This window comes from Piliocolobus tephrosceles, chromosome 20 (assembly GCF_002776525.5).
Source record: "Piliocolobus tephrosceles isolate RC106 chromosome 20, ASM277652v3, whole genome shotgun sequence".
NCBI classification, from domain to species: domain Eukaryota; kingdom Metazoa; phylum Chordata; class Mammalia; order Primates; family Cercopithecidae; genus Piliocolobus; species Piliocolobus tephrosceles.
The window spans coordinates 17,273,509-17,290,112 of record NC_045453.1 but is presented as its reverse complement, the minus strand read 5'-3'; the positions used below and the strand labels follow the sequence as shown (position 1 = coordinate 17,290,112).

At 46.1% G+C, this 16,604-nt stretch overlaps 1 protein-coding gene across 1 annotated transcript in view; it reads left to right on the top strand.

Moving 5' to 3' along the window:
• Positions 1–16,604, top strand: part of LOC111553257 — a 29,559-nt gene that overhangs the window by 10,033 nt on the left and 2,922 nt on the right. The window contains exon 2 of the mRNA XM_023227934.1: positions 6,074–6,132. Coding sequence (XP_023083702.1) covers positions 6,074–6,132 — 59 coding nt within the window. The remainder of the gene's footprint in view (positions 1–6,073; positions 6,133–16,604) is intronic.

Here is a 16,604-nt window from a genome sequence, read left to right as displayed (position 1 = left end):
ACCAGCCACCCACCATTGTATTAATAGCACCTAGCATGGACTGAGTTCTTACCAGGTGCCAGGTCCCGTGCTAAGCATGTCATATGTATTCACTTAACTAACCTTACAGAGATGCGATGGAGTAGAGGCTCTTCCATTTGACAAAGGAGTAAACAGACTCAGAGAAGCCACATCACTTGTAAATGGTCCCACGGAGATGGAATTTGCAGGTCTGTGATTGTGGAATCCTGGAGTGTCAGCTCCACAAATTCACTACTTCACTCAGCCCTCACAACAAACCCCAGTAAGGTGTTGTCACCCCAGTAAGGACATGAAAAAAACGGAAGCTTGGGATGGTGGACATGACTCGTAAGATGTTTCTAGAAAGCTCTGCTGTGACAACCAGTAACTGTTTTTTAAGAGCCCAGTCAAAACCCACAGCTGCTAAAATTTGGCCGTGACTACCCAAAACCCCTACATTTATTATTACCCCTATATCCCCCACATTCTCCTAGGATGGGAAGAGGAGGCAAAGAGTTCTTTGGTGGCCATCTTCTTGGAAGAGTGGAATGGGGTCATGAGGGCTCTTCCATGAGAGGGCCTACTATTTGTAGAGATTAATGTGTGGCCATTATGAGCGGGCCCAGTGGTCCCATGTGGGCATGGGCATCTAGAGACTGAGAGAAACAGGCTGCCTGGCTGAATTGGTACAGGAGCCACAGTGTGGGTGTGCTAAGGTCAGCCACATTCCCAGGACTTTCAGGGCACAGGCTGCTGGCTGGAGTATTTCCCGTGAACCAGCGTTGGCAGAGAGCACCTGCAAGGGGTCCTCTTGGGTCCAGTCCCCTAGAGCCTCCTGGAGGGGCAGAAGTGTGGCAGCAGCAAGAAGCTTGAGTTGGATGTTGGGTTCCTAAGGGCTGATGAATGACTTGCAAGGGACTCCTATGAGGAGAGGTGCATCCAGCAAGGTCAAGAGTGAGAGGGCCCCTGTGACAGTGGTCGTCTCCATGGGGCCCACGACAGAAAGGGGCAGCTTGAAGCCAGCCAGGATGGTTGCAGCTCAAGGGAGACCCTTTCTCTCCCCTTGCCATCTCCAGCACCCCCCACTGTACCCCACGTGTAGATGAGGGAAGGAGAGATAGAGGAGCCACCCACACCGCCTCCCTGCAGCAGGCCTGAGAACAAGGGGAGAAGGTTTAAACCTAAATCAAATTGGGAATTTTGGTTAGAAGCTTCACTGGACATTCTCATTTCTATTTTTTTTTTTTTTTTTTTTTTTGAGATGGAGTCTTGCTCTGTGGCCTGGGCTGGAGTGCAGTGGCCGGATCTCAGCTCACTGCAAGCTCTGCCTGCCGGGTTTACGCCATTCTCCTGCCTCAGCCTCCCGAGTAGCTGGGACTACAGGCGCCCGCCACCTCGCCCGGCTAGTTTTTTTGTATTTTTTAGTAGAGACGGGGTTTCACCGTGTTAGCCAGGATGGTCTCGATCTCCTGACCTCGTGATCCGCCCGTCTCGGCCTCCCAAAGTGCTGCGATTACAGGCTTGAGCCACTGCGCCCGGCCGACATTCTCATTTCTAAATTGAGTGTGTTTGTGACCTAAAGTGACCATAGAATTACCTGTTTCCTCAGAACGAGCAGAAGAGTAAGGGGGAGATTTCACTCAGTGGCAGGGAAAATGTTTCTCCACCAAATACATCTTAGAATGGACACTGGGAGAGAAAAATAAAGGTGTGCTTTGATTATGTCACAGGCCAGATTTCTTCAACATCCTGGTCTCAGTGAGAAGGAGGATTCTTTTTTTTTTTTTTTTTGAGACGGGAGTCTAGCTCTGTCGCCCAGGCTGGAGTGCAGTGGCCGGATCTCAGCTCACTGCAAGCTCCGCCTCCTGGGTTTACGCCATTCTCCTGCCTCAGCCTCCCGAGTAGCTGGGACTACAGGCGCCTGCCACCTCGCCCGGCTAGTTTTTTTGCATTATTTTAGTAGAGACGAGGTTTCACCGTGTTAGCCAGGATGGTCTCGATCTCCTGACCTCGTGATCCGCCCATCTCGGCCTCCCAAAGTGCTGGGATTACAGACTTGAACCACCGCGCCTGGCCGAGAAGGAGGATTCTCCAAAACAAGTCTAGGAAGTGAATGTTCCAGAATGTTCTAGAACTTGGTTCATTAGGCAGGCAAGAAGGGTGCCTCTGGGAACCTCTTGAGCCCTTCATGGGCTAGCACACCAATACCATCTCCCCAGAAGCTTCAGTTGTTGGCTTCTAATGGCTTACTATTTCCATTTCTACTGAGAACTGCCATCTCAGGAATCACCTCACCCTGGAGTTTATTCCCCTCACCCACAGGGTTGCTGGTAGCCAACAGCTGACTCGTACAGAGATACACAAAGCCAGCCTTTTTGCTAGATTTTACCTGAGACCACATCTTTGCTTGTTTCCCTCCCTGTCTTGCTTCTCTTCATCCCTTACAGATTCTTTCCTTTATAAATCACACAGTACTGGCCGGGCGCGGTGGCTCAAGCCTGTAATCCCAGCACTTTGGGAGGCCGAGACGGGTGGATCACGAGGTCAGGAGATCGAGACCATCCTGGCTAATACGGTGAAACCCCGTCTCTACTAAAAAATACAAAAAACTAACCGGGCGAGATGGCGGGGGCCTGTAGTCCCAGCTACTCGGGAGGCTGAGGCAGGAGAATGGCGGAAACCCGGGAGGCGGAGCTTGCAGTGAGCCGAGATCGCGCCACTGCACTCCAGCCTGGGCGACAGAGAGAGACTCCGTCTCAAAAAAAAAAAAAAAAAATTAAAAAAAAATAAGTAAATAAATAAATCACACAGTACCTAATCTTTGCCTCAGGCTCTTTGAGGAGCTGAAGATGATTCTGGGCATCAGGAGGTGCTGTTGTGACTGGGCTGTTTCACTAGCTCTGAGCTAGGTAATCCATTAGTGAAACTTCTAGATCCTAAATCAAACTACGTAGATTCAATTCACAGTACCATTACTTCACTGCTGTGTGACCTTGGCCAATGACTGGTTACTACATCCCAGTTTTCTCATCTGTGATACAGAAGGCAAACACTGACCCACCTCACAGGGCTTTGCAAGGATTCAGCATACAAAAGTACCTAGGATAGCGCCTGGCACAATCGATGGTGCTATTGTTATTCCTCCAGGCTAACGGCACCGACTAAGTGCAAAGAAAGTGGCTTTTTGCCCTCTAGTTGAGGATACTGTATCCTGGGGTAAGTGGCCAGATCATAGGATGGCTGTGGTTCAATTGTAATAAAATAATCTCCCTTGGCTGGGCGTGGTGGCTCACTCCTGTAATCCAGCACTTTGGGAGGTCAAAGCAGGTAGATCACCAGATGTCGGGAGTTCGAAACCAGCCTGGCTAACATGGTGAAACCTAGTCTCCACTAAAAATACAAAAATTAGCCAGGCGTGGTGGTGTGTGCCTGTAATCCCAGCTACTCGAGAGGCTGAGGCAGGAGAATCACTTGAACCTGGGAGGCGGAGGTTGCAGTGAACTGACATTGTAACACTGCACAAGACTCCATCTCAAAAACAACAACAACAACAACAACCCACCCCTTATGGAACCCTTACTATATCCCAGTCTCTGTTCTACGTGCTGCATATGTGCTCATGTGCTAGTTCACTCTGTCTTCACTACCTGTCAAAGCTGATATAATTATCTCCTTTTTTTTTTTTTTTTTTTGAGACAGAGTCTCGCTCTGTCGCTGGGCTGGAGTACAGTGGCACGATGTTGGCTCACTGCAACCTCCGCCTCCCGGGTTCGTGCTATTCTCCTGCTTCAGCCTCCTGAGTAGCTAGGACTACAGGTGTGCACCACCATGCCCAGCTAATTTTTGTATTTTTAGTAGAGATGGGGTTTCACCATGTTGTCCAGGCTGGTCTCGAACTCCTGATTTCAAATGATCTGCCTGCCTCGGCCTCCTAAAGTGCTGGGATTACAGGCATGAGCCACCGCACCTGGCCAATTATCTCCATTTTACACATGAAAAAACTGAGGCCCGGACAGTCTAAAAAACCAGCTATTAGATCCACAGGTTAAAAAAAAATGAGTGCATCTAAAATGATTACAATTAAAAAGGCCAGGCTGGGAAGTAGTTTGCAGTTTCTTAAAAAGTTAAACATACGCTTATGTGACGAGCAGTTGTATTCCTGGGTAATGAAAGCATTTGTCCATTCAAAGACATGTACATGAATGTTCATAGCAGTTTTATTTGTAATAGTCAAAAACTGGAGGAAACAATGACATGCCCAGGAGCATGGGTAAAGAAACTGTGGCATCTGTATCTTTCTTTGTTGTTTGTTGGAGACGAAGTGGAGTGCAGTGGTGCAATCACGGCTCACTGCAGCTCGACCTCAGGGCTCAAGTGATTCTCCCACCTCAGCCTCCTGAGTAGCTGAGACTACAGACAGGCACACGCCACCATGCTTGGCTAATTTTTTGGTGTTTAGTAGCGACAGGGTTTCGCTATGTGGCCCAGGCTGGTCTCAAACTCCTGGGCTCAAGTGATCTGCTCGTCTCAGTCTCCCAAAGTGTTGGGATTACAGGTGTGAGCCACCATGCTTCACCTGAGAGATCTATTAGGTTGGTGCAAAAGTAATTTTGCCATCAAAAGTAATGGCAAAATGGCCGGGCATGGTGGCTCATGCCTATAATCCCAGCACTTTGAGAGGCCCAGGCAGGCGGATCACTTGAGGCAAGGAGTTCGAGACCAGCCTGGCCAACATGGTGAAACCCTGTCTCTACTAAAAATACAAAAATTAGCCGAGCGTGGTGGTGCATGCCTGTAGTCCCAGCTACTCAGGAGGCTGAGGCAGGAGAATCGCTTGAACCTGGATGCAGAGGTTGCAGTGAGCTGAGATCGCGCCACTGCACTCCAGTGTGGGCAACAGAGCAAGACCGTGTCTCAAAAAAAAAAAAAAGTAACAGTCAAAACCGCCATTACTTTTGCAGCAATCTGATATATGTGCATCTACATCTCCATCCTACTTAGCAATAAAAAAAGACAAATTATTGATACGTGCAATAGCATGGATAAATGACAAAATAATTATGCTGAATGAGAGAAGTCAGACAGAAAGAGTACATATTGGCCAGGTGCAGTGGCTCATGCCTATAATCCCAGCACTTTGGGAGGCCGAGGTGGGTGGATTATCTGAGGTCAGGAGTTCAAGACCAGCCTGACCATGGTGAAACCTCGTCTCTACTAAAAATACAAAAAAAAAAAAAAAAAAAAAGAAAATTATCCAGGTATGGTAGCGCACACCTGTGATGCCAGCTACTAGTGAGGCTGAGGCAGGAGAATTGCTTGAACCCCCGCAGGGGCAGAGGTTTCAGTGAGCCAAGTTTTCACCACTGCACTCCCAGCCTGGGCAACAGAGAGAGGCTCTGTATCCAAAAAAAAAAAAAAAAAAAAAAAAAAATTGAATAAAGAGTACATATAGCATGATTTCGTTTCATAAAATCCCAGGAAATGTAAAGCCATCTATAGTGAAAGAAAGCAGCCTATAGTGATGATGGTTACCTGGGAATGGGGTGGTGGGATGAATGGGGGATGACTTATAAGCCAGCATGAGGTAGCTTTTGGAAGCAACTGAAACACTTGGCATCTTGATGGTGGTGATGGTTCCTTGGGTATGTACATATGTTGAAACTCATCAAATTATTCAATTTCAGTATGTATAATTTATTGAACATCAATTATATCTCAACAGTGCTGTTTAGTTTTTATTTTTATTTTTATTTTTGAGACTGAGTCTCGCTTTGTAACCCAGGCTGGAATGCAGTGGCACGTTCTTGGCTCACTGCAATCTCCACCTTCTGGGTTCAAACGATTCTTCTGCCTCAGCCTCCCGAGTAGCTGGGATTACGGGCGTGCACCACCACACCCAGCTAATTTTTGTATTTTTAGTGGAGATGGGGTTTCACCATGTTGGCCAGTCTGGTCTCGAACTCCTGACCTCAGGTGATCCGCCTGCCTTGGCCTCCCAAAGTGTTGGAATTATAGACGCAAAATACTGTAGGTCCGGTCATAATGCTGATTTTTTTTTTTTTTTTTAAACTAGAGCGGCACAATGAGGATTTGAATCCACGTATGTCTCACTGGACATACGCCCAGGAACTGGTAAGTTATAAAAAGACCTCCTTTATTGGCTGGAGACACCAATAAAGTATCACCTCCAGGAAGCCTTACTGTCACTTCCATGGAGGATAGTGGCTTGGGCCCACACCACCCTCCTGCCTGTCTTCAGCCTTTGTCAGTGGATCCTTTCCCCACTTGGAAGACTCCCCTTGCATCCTCCTCCATGTTGTCCTCAAAATGTGCTGGCTGAGAGCCCAGCGCCTGAATCAGAGGGACCTGGGTTTGAATCCCACCTCTGCCATTAAACACCAGCTGTCTGACCTCGACTGTGTTCCTTTGCTTCTCTGGGCTTCAGATTCTCCATCTGAATAATAATAGAAGCTACCTTGGGATTGCCTCAAGGATCAAATGCGAGAGAGTTCACCTTAAACAATGAGTGGAGGGCCTGGTGTGTAATAAAGCACTCAATAAATGTTAACTATTATTGATCTTCACCTGGGCAGTGGCTGCTGACTGTTTAAGTTTCTCAGCCTTTGAATCGGGTACTTCCGACCCAGCTCTATTTATTGACATGGAAAGATGCCCAAAGTGTACTGCTGAAGGGAAAAAAGCAGGCTACAAAAGAATATATTCCTCCCAGGTCATTTTAAAGATCAAAGCTAACCACAGACATCTAGTGCCTAGTAGGGTACCTGGCACACAGGAAGCCGCCGCTGAAAGCTAGCTGTGACTATATAATATAATACCATAGTCATACAAAAGCATTTTTGTAGTCCGTATGATGCCACCTTCAAATATTATGTGAGCTCCTGTGAAACGAGATATTTGCAATGTGCTTGCATCAAAGGGAGGTAGAGCTGCATGTTCCCTTCTGCCTTCTTTCTGACATGTTTCAGGGAGTGATCATGGGCAGGGCTTGAGTTGACCTTAGGACCCATTGATCTGATGTGAATTTTGCTACTTTTTTTTTTTTTTTAAGAGACCGGAGAGTGCAGTGGCTATTCACAGGCACGATCCCAGCACTGATCAGCGCGGGAGATTTGACCTGCTCTGTTTCCAACCTGGGCCAGTTCACCTCTCCTTAGGCAACCTGGTGTTTCTTTGCTCCCAGGAGGTCATGTTTTGGTCCTTTTTTATGTGGCACTGGAGTGAAAGAAAAGAAAAGCATTGCCCTTTGGCGTTGAGACTACAAACTTGGGTTTAGGGTGCTCTTTGTAATAACTGAGGTACTATAATAAATTAAACACTCGAGGGCGCTCCAATCTATCGGCAATAGAGATAAATACAAAAAGCCATGATAATAACGATGCTATATGAATGCTGCTGTTATATTTAACAATGCCGTTTACATTTAACACTGAGCTCTTACTATAGGAGCCTAAAATATAGCAAGAGAGTCACAAACTTTATCACATTTTAACCTTGCAAACATCCCATTAGTTAGAGAATATTATCAAAGATTTTATAATAGGGCATATCACTCTGTGGGATTTAAAATTTTGTGTATTTTATATATATACACATATACATATATATATACACATAATTTTTTTTAGACAGGGTCTCACTCTGTCGCCCAGGCTGAAGTGTAGTGGCACAATCGCAGCTCACAGTAGCCTAGATCTCCTGGGCTCAAGCGATCCTCCTGCCTCAGCCTTCCAAGAAGCTAGGACTACAGGTGTGCACCACTATACCTGGCTAATTTTTTAATTTTTCTGTAGAGACAGGGTCTTGCCGTGTTGCCCAAGCTGGTCTTTGACCTCCAGAAGTGCTAGGGTTATAGACGTGAGCCACTGCAACTGGCCTAAAAATATTTTTTTATGGAGTTGTAATTCACAAGTGTTGTAAAAGGTAAAAACATTAAGTGTACAGCTTGGTGAATTGTTACATGTGTATACACACAGGTAACCTCCATCCGGATCAAGATGTGAAGCTTTTCTAATATCCTTTCTACTCACTCCTACTCCCACCCAAGGCAACCATGCTCCTGATTCTATTACCATTTATTCGTTTTGCTTACTTCTGAACTTCACATAAATGGAATCATACATATGCAAACTTTAGGGTTGCCGTAAAAATCCAGGATATCATTTTTTTTTTAATTTTTTGAGATGGAGTCTTGCCCTGTCACCCAGGCTGGAGTGCAGTAACATGATCTCAGCTCACTGCAATCTCCATCTCCCGGGTTCAAGCAATTCTCCTGTCTCAGCCTCCTGAGTTGCTGGGATTAGAGGTATGTGCCACCATGCCTGGCTAATTTTTCTTTTGTATCTTTAGTAGAGACAGGGTTTCACCATGGTGGCCAGGCTGGTCTCAAACTCCTGACCTCATGATCCGCCAACCTTGGCCTCCCAAAGTGCTGGGATTACAGGCATGAGCCACCGCACCTGGCCTCAATGTGCTCTTCTTAATCACTGTATAGTCATCTCCTCCTCCTCCTTCTTCTTTTCTTCTTCTTATTTTTAGAGATAGGGTCTTGCTATATTGCCCAAGCTGATCTCAAACTCTTGAGCTCAAGTAATCCATTTGCCTCAACCTTCCAAAGTGTTGGAATTACAGGCATGAGCCGTGGTTCCCAGCCCATGAGCCACTCAATTGCTGTATAATGTTCTATTGTACAAATGTACCACCATGTATTTATTCCTTCTACTGTCGGTGGCCAAGGGTGGGTTATCTTAGAAAAGCAGTGTAGAGTGGTGGTAAGTGGGCGCACTGTGGTATCAGAGGCCTGGGGGATTTGTCTCTTAGCTCCACCTTTTACTTGTGACCTTAGCCAAGTTACTTAATCTCCTTGTGCCTCAGCTAATTCAACATCAATATGGACTAAGAATAGTACCTCAAATGCTGTTGTATAGTTTAAAGGAGATATTCCATATAAACTACTTCAAATTGGTCCCAGCACAGAGTTAACTCAGTACATGTTATCTATGTCATACCCGTTAAACCTAGAAGACTGAAGTTCAGAGGCTTGACAAGCCTTGCTCAAAGTCACACACCCAGTATGTAACAGATTCCTCTGTCATGTATATTGACTAAATTAGAGTCATTCATTCAACATTTTTTTTGCGCATTTATTATGTGCCAAGTACTCTTTTAGGACCGAAAACAGCCAGAAAGTTTCTACCAATATGAAATGTACGTTCTTTTTATTTTTTTGAGATAGAGTCTCACTGTGTTGCCCAGGCTGCAGTGCAGTGGCGCAATCTTGGCTCACTGCAATCTCTACTTCCCGGGCTCAAGTGATCCTCCCAACTCAGCCTCCCAAGTAGTTGGGACTACAGCTACATGTTGCAACACCTTAGCGAGCTCTCACTAAGTTGCCCAGGCTGGTCTCAAACGCCTGGGCTCACGTGATCCTTCTGCCTCGGCCTCCCAAAGTGCTGGGATTACAGGTGTGAGCCACTGTCTCCAGCCTAAATCAAATTCTTACTTATAGAAAGAAGCTTATAGACATGGCAAGGTGCCTGGAATATCTTGTTTAGTGTGTATATGTGTGTGTGTGTATATATATGTATATATGTGCGTATATATGTGTGTGTGTGTGTGTGATATAAATCAGGTCCTAAGACCATAAGCAGGTGTGGTATGTCTGCATGTAGCACCGTCTGGGGATACACTGAACAACCCTTTAAGTAGCACTTATTCTCTGCTGGGTGCTGTGCTAAGGACTCCACAAATGGTTAGCTTGTTCCATGCTCCTAACGTTTAATACCCTATGTCCAACAGGTGCTGCCATAATACAGTTTTGCAAGTAAAGAAACAGGCAGAGGAGAGGCTACACTCTAGCATGGTTAGGTTACAAGCCAGCACATGGCCCCGGGCACTTTGGTCTGAGTCTGTGCTCTTGGCCGCTTAGCTCTGCTACCTCTGCTAAGAGTGTTTTTCTCTGGGTAGTAAAATTTCCATTGAACGTAGTTATTTGTACTTCTCTTTATTGGTCGAGCTTTTGTGATAAGTAGGTTCCATTTTCATTAAAAAAAATTACTAGAGTTCTAATATGGGTTTTTTATGTCTTTAAGAATTAACTGTGAACGCCTGCAAGGAAGGCTAGAATCCTAAGAGGGAGTCATTTTGCAAAAGGTACAAGCCACTCTGGTCTTTTTTTTGTGGCAGTGAGACTACTGTCCTTGGTGTTGAGGACCCAGGGACCAGCCCTGACTTCCTCCCACCCTAGGACCCCCTGTGATCCTGGGCAAGTCCCTGGTGTCCCTGTCACTACCTTCCACCAGCGAGGCACCTGGTATGGAGTGGCCCTTAATAAATATCCACTGGATAGAGGAAGAATGAACCGCTGTCTCCTCTGGGCCTTGCTCCACCTCCACCACCACCAAAATCTGCTGCCTGCCTATCCTTGGGGCCTCGAGAATTAACGAATGAATAAAGTCACTGTAAAGTGCCCATTATTTACAGGTTTTTATATTTATTTATTTATTTATTTTGAGACAGAGTCTCACTCTGTGGCCCAGGCTGGAGTGCAATGGCACGATCTTGGTTCACTGCAACCTCCGCCTCCCGAGTTCAAGCAATTCTCCTGCCTCAGCCTCCTGAGTAGCTGGGATTACAGGCGCCCACCAGCATGCCCAGCTAATTTTTGTATTTTTAGTAGAGACAGGGTTTCACCATGTTGGCCAGGCTGGTCTCGAACCCTTGACCTCAAGCGATCTGCTCACCTTGGCCTCCCAAAGTGCTGGGATTACAGGTGTGAGTCACCACACCCGGCCTCGTTTGCAGGTTTTTAAAAAGGCAAACAGCAAGTGACATCTGACCCAACCAGATGGATAATGAATGGTGGCCCGTCAGGCTAGGGGAGTGTCCTTCCAAACGTCCCTGAAATCACTGTGCAGGCCACTTCGGAGACAGACCCAGGCTTCCCTGCGGCAAGGGCTTCTGGGAGTCTCCTGCCTGTGACCACCCCCACCTCGTGACCAGGCTCCTATCACCCCAGCCTCAGAAAGGCTGGGCCGCGGGGCAATAAATGCCTGTTATCATCAGTCTGTATCTCTAGAGCCGGGCTGTTTACCAGGAGCCCTGCAATTATTTTTATTACATACAAGTCCTATAATTAATTTTTATCACTGTTTTCTCACAGCCACCTTGCAAGGAGGGCTAGTTTTGCTCTCCTTTGGTTTGCAGTTGGGGGAACTGGAACCCAGGCCTTGAAGGGGTTTCATGGAATTTCCTGGCTTTGCCCAAAGTTCTAGAAAGGGTCAGAGTTTCAATTCACAGACAGTGCTGGTCCGAGCAGAGAGTTAGCAGCAAGGCAGGGTGGGTGGTGGAGAATAGCCATTCAGAATAGACGAAAGTCCTGAGGTTTGGCTGCTTCCTAGCTGTGTGACCTTAGGCAAGTCACTCAAACTCTCTGTGCCTTAGTTCCTTTTTTGTTTGTTTGTTTGTTTGAGATGGAGTTTCGCTCTTGTTGCCCAGGCTGGAGTGCAATGGCGCTATCTCAGCTCACCGCAACCTCCGCCTCCCGGGTTCAAGCGATTCTCCTGCCTCAGCTTCCCCAGTAGACGAGATTACAGGCATGAGCCACCATGCCCAGCTAATTTTGTATTTTTAGTAGAAACAGGGTTTCTCCATGTTTGTTAGGCTGGTCTGTAACTCCCAACCTTAGGTGATCCACCCGCCTCAGCGTCCCAAAGTGCTGGGATTACAGGTGCGAGCTACGAGCCTGGCTCCCCGCTGCCCCCCCCCCCTTTTTTTTAGGAGACAGAGTCTTGCTCTGTTGCCCAGGCTGAAGTACAATGGCCTGATCATAGCTCACTGCAGCCTTGAGCTCCTGGGCTGAAGTGTTCCTCTTGCCTCAACCTCCTGAGCAGCTAGGACTATAGACGGGCATCACCGAGCCCAGCTAATTAAAAAAATATTTTTTGGTAGAGATGGGGGTTTTACTATGTTGCCCAGGCTGGTCTTGAACCCCTGGCCACAGGCAGTCCTCCCATCTCAGCCTTTCAAAATTCTGGGATTAACAGGCGGTGAGCCACTGTGCCTGGCTGTGCCTTAGGAAGGAATAACAGTACTCACCTCATCCGTTAGTACAGATGAGTGCTCAGTAACTGAGGTTCTATTGACTCTTGAGTTGGAACCTGGATTCATCTAGGACCTGTCCCACTGGATGACTTGGTCATGCCCCTTGCCATCCCTGAGCCTCAGATGCCTCATCTGTAAAATGGACATCATCTTGCCTGCTGCACCCTCTGATCTCTCATCTCTAGTCCCATCGGTCTTCTTCACATCTTCCAACCACCCCAGCTTTGCCTTTTTAATTCCCAATTATCCACTCAGATATTCTTCCTTCCCTCCCTCCCTTCTTCTCTTCACTCATGTAATAAACATTTTGTGACCACCTGCTATGTGGCAGGTGATGGATAAGACAGGCAAAATCATTGTCTTCATGAAGGGGAGATAGACAATAAACTAAAAAAAGAAAAAAAAGGGCAGGGCACAGTGTCTCATGTCTGTAATCCCAGCACTTTGGGAGGCCGAGGCAGGCAGATCACCCAAGGTCAGGAGTTCAAGACCAGCCTGGCCAACATGGTGAAACCCTGTCTCTACTAAAAATTCAAAAAATAGACAGGCATGGTGGTAGGCGCCTGTCGTCCCAGCTACTTGGGAGGCTGAGGCAGGAGAATCGCTTGAACCCAGGAGGCAGAGGTTGCACTAAGCCGAGATCTTGCCACTGCACTCCAGCCTGGGTGACAGTGCAAGATACTGTCTCAAAAAAAAAAAAAAAAAAAAAAAAAAAGGAAAAAAGAAAACCCCAAATAAACAAGAGAATTGCAGACTGCAATCAGCATTTCTTAAGGGGAAGTTATGGCACCCTAAGAGGAAGTAACTGGGAAGGTTACTTCCTAGAAAGTCCTCTCCAAGGAGACACTTTTGTTTTGTTTTGTTTTGTTTTGTTTTGTTTTTTTGAAACGGGGTTTGGCTCTCTTGTCCAGGCTGGAGTGCAGTGGAGAGCCCAGCCCTGACAATTGTGTTCTTATCACCTGTTCAGCAAAGGGTCGTCAGATGCTTCCTGTACTTGGAATGGATTATTTCCTCATTTGTTTTCCATTCTATCCAAACACAATCCTGCTTTGTCCAGAGAAATATTTCCAAATGGTAATGGTTTCTGTGTATGTGTTTCAAAATATTTTACATCAAATTTGAAGTATAATACACATATGGCTGGGCATGACGGCTAATGCCATAATCTCAACACTTTGGGATGCTGAGTAGGGAGGATCACTTGAGCCCAGGATTTGGAGGCTAGCCTGGGCAACATAGCAAGACCCCTTGCCTCTATAAATAATAATAATAAATTAGCCAGGCACGGTGGCACATGCCTGTATGTAGTCCCAGCTACTCAGGAGGCTGAGGTGGGAGGATTGCCTGAGCCTCAGGAGATGGAGGCTGCAGTGAGCTGTGATGGTGCTACTGCACTCCAGCCTGGGTGACAAAGACCCCAACTCAAAAGAAAACAAAAACCAAAAAACAGACATCAAAAAAATGCACAAAACTCAAGTGTGCCGCTCAACGAATCATTGCAAACAGAACCTCCATGCCACCAGGACCCAGACGAAGAAATGGAACCTGGCCAGGCTCCCAGAAGTCTTCCCTTTGCCCCTCACCATCACTCACTAGCACCCTCTCCAGGGTAACCACAAGCCTGATTCCTGACACCAGAGATGAGTCTTGTCTGTTAAACGTTAAAGAAACGGAATAACACAGGATGTAGTCTTTTGTGTCTGGCTTATGTTTGTGAAATTCATCCATATTTTTCATAGCTAGAGTTTATTCTTAGTGCTGTATAGTGTTCCGTTGAATGAATACGCCACAGTTTCAAATAGTTTTTGTTTGTTTGTTTGTTTTTTGAGACAGCGTCTTGCTCTGTCGCCCGGGCTGGAGTGCAGTGGTGCAATCTTGGCTCACTGCAACCTCCACCTCCCGGGTTCAGGCAATTCTCTGCCTCAGCCTCCCAAGTAGCTGGGGTTACAGGTGCCTACCACCACACCCGGTTAATTTTTGTATTTTTAATAGAGACGGGGTTTCACCATCTTGGCCAGGCTGGTGTTGAACTCCCGACCTCGCGATCGACCTGCCTCAGCCTCCCAAAGTGCTGGGATTATAGTCATGAGCCACCGCGTCTGGCCAGTGTTTTTTTTGTTTTGTTTTTTGTTTTTTTAACAGCTTTCCTGATAATCTGAGCATCCATTCAATTGGGGCAGAGCAGCGGTGGGAGGAGAGCAGGAACTGGGTTTGACCCACAGGCACGTTTTGTTCCACACACCTTGTGTTTTTGTATTGTTTTCATTGAATTAGTTGCTGATGAAGATGGATGTTTGTCTCCTCCTGAAGGATCTGCCATTGCTGGTCCCCAATTCCAAGTGCCTGGAGTTGAGTCCTGGCTGCCTCTTCTCAGCTCATGCATTCCATTCCCATTTGCCACAGTCCCCACCACTGCCTATTGCTCTAAAACCACTCACTGACATCACCCACCTGGCCCTGTAAACATTTGAGTCTTCCATTCTAGCTTTAATTCAGCAGAGGTGGCCAATAATGCTTTATTCTAAGGTCTGCGCAACAGTGGGCTCACCAAGCAGCTTAGGTTAGTTTATACGTGGCCTCCATGGTGTTAAACTTTGGGATGCATATTTCAGTGTTCAAAAATGTATTGTCATTATTTGTACTATTTCAAAAATGCTTTAAAATATATTTCCATTATTATTATCATCATTATTGACATTATTACTGTCTCCAGAGATGTTTTAAAAATATATTTGCCTGGTGTGGTGGCTCACACCTGTAATCTCAGCACTTTAGGAGGCCGAGATGGGCAGATCACTTGAAGTCAGGAGTTCGAGAACAGCCTGGCCAAAATGGTGAAACTCTGTCTCTACTAAAAATACAAAAATTAGCTGGGCATGATGGTGCATGCTTGTAATCCCAGCTACTTGGGAGGCTGAGGCTGAAGAATCGCTTGAGCCTGGGAGGCAGAGGTTGCAGTGAGCTGAGATCATGTCACTGCACTCCAGCCTGGGCGACAGAGCGAAACTTCATCTCAAAAAATAAAAAATAAAAATATTTTCAAATATATAGTAGAGGTCAAATTAAATATGGCAACTCTGGACCCAGATGGCCTGGAATCAAATCCTGGCTTTACTACTCAGGAATGGTGTGAACTCAGGCAATTACTGAAACTTTCTGTGCCACTGTATAAAGAGAGATGTTAACATTTACCTTTCTGGGTTCTTATAAAGATTAAATGAGCTAATACTTGTAAAGTCAGTGCCTGGCACAAAATAAGTATTCAACATATATTGTTTGTTTGCTTGCTTGTTTATTTATTTATTTATTGTGAGATGGAGTCTCACTCTGTTGCCCAGGCTGGAGTGCAGTGGCACGATCTCGGAGAATCAAGCGATTCTCCTGCTTCAGTCTCCCAAGTAGGCAGAATTACAGGCATCTGCCACCACTCCCAGCTAATTTTTGTGTTTTTATTAGAGATGGGATTTCACTGTGTTGGCCAGGCTGATCTCGAACTCCTGACCTCAAGTGATTCGCCCGAGTGAGCCTCCCTAAGTGCTGGGATTACAGGCGTGAGCCACTGTGTTGGGCAGCTAGCTATTTATTATCTTTAAAATTAGTATGGCAAGCCGATCATTTGACCTGCTGGGGTGACCAACCATCCTAATCTGCTCAGACTGAGGAACAGTTTCGGGACACAGGACTTTCAGAGCTAAAACTAGACAAGTCCTGGCCAAAAGAGGATGAGTTGGTCACCCTAGCCCTGTCTCACGATAATATTTCACTCCAGTTTAACAGACTGATCTTTTACTTTTATTAAATTACAGGTTTGATGTTGAAAATGATATTTGCACTACATATTGTAGAACCCTCCTCAAGCATCCCTATGATATAATTTCTGCAAAACACTAATCTTGCTTACATTTTCCTCATGTTACAGATTGGGAAAGTGAGGCCCAGGGGTGTAAACCAGTGGCAGAGCTCTTCCCTAGACCTGTCGTGAAGCCGCTGCCCCATCATCTGGTGCTCAACATGCACTAGGTAGCACTGTAAGGGATTTTCATCAAATTTAATCTCATACAATCTTAGGAGGTGGGTTCTACCATTATAACCATTTTAGAGATGGGATGCTCGTCGCTGTCTTCTGTCCCACAAACCCATCCATATCCCTGGGATTAGAATTCATTCATTCTGTACATCTTTGCCTGATTGTACTTTCCTTGGAACTTTTGTTACAGGGAAACCCACCAAGATTTCCTGGGTCTTGTTTAGCCATTGAGCCTAATCTGTCTGTTTCAATACTTTTTTTTTTTTTTTTTTTGAGACAGAGTCTTGCTCTGTCGCCCAGGTTGGAGTGCAGTGGTGCAATCTTGGCTCACTGCAACCTCCACCTCCCAGGTTCAAGCAATTCTCCCTGCCTCAGCCTCCCGAGTAGCTGGAATTACAGGCGCTCACCACCATACCTAGCTAATTTTTTTTTTTTTTTTTTTTTTTTTGTATTTTTA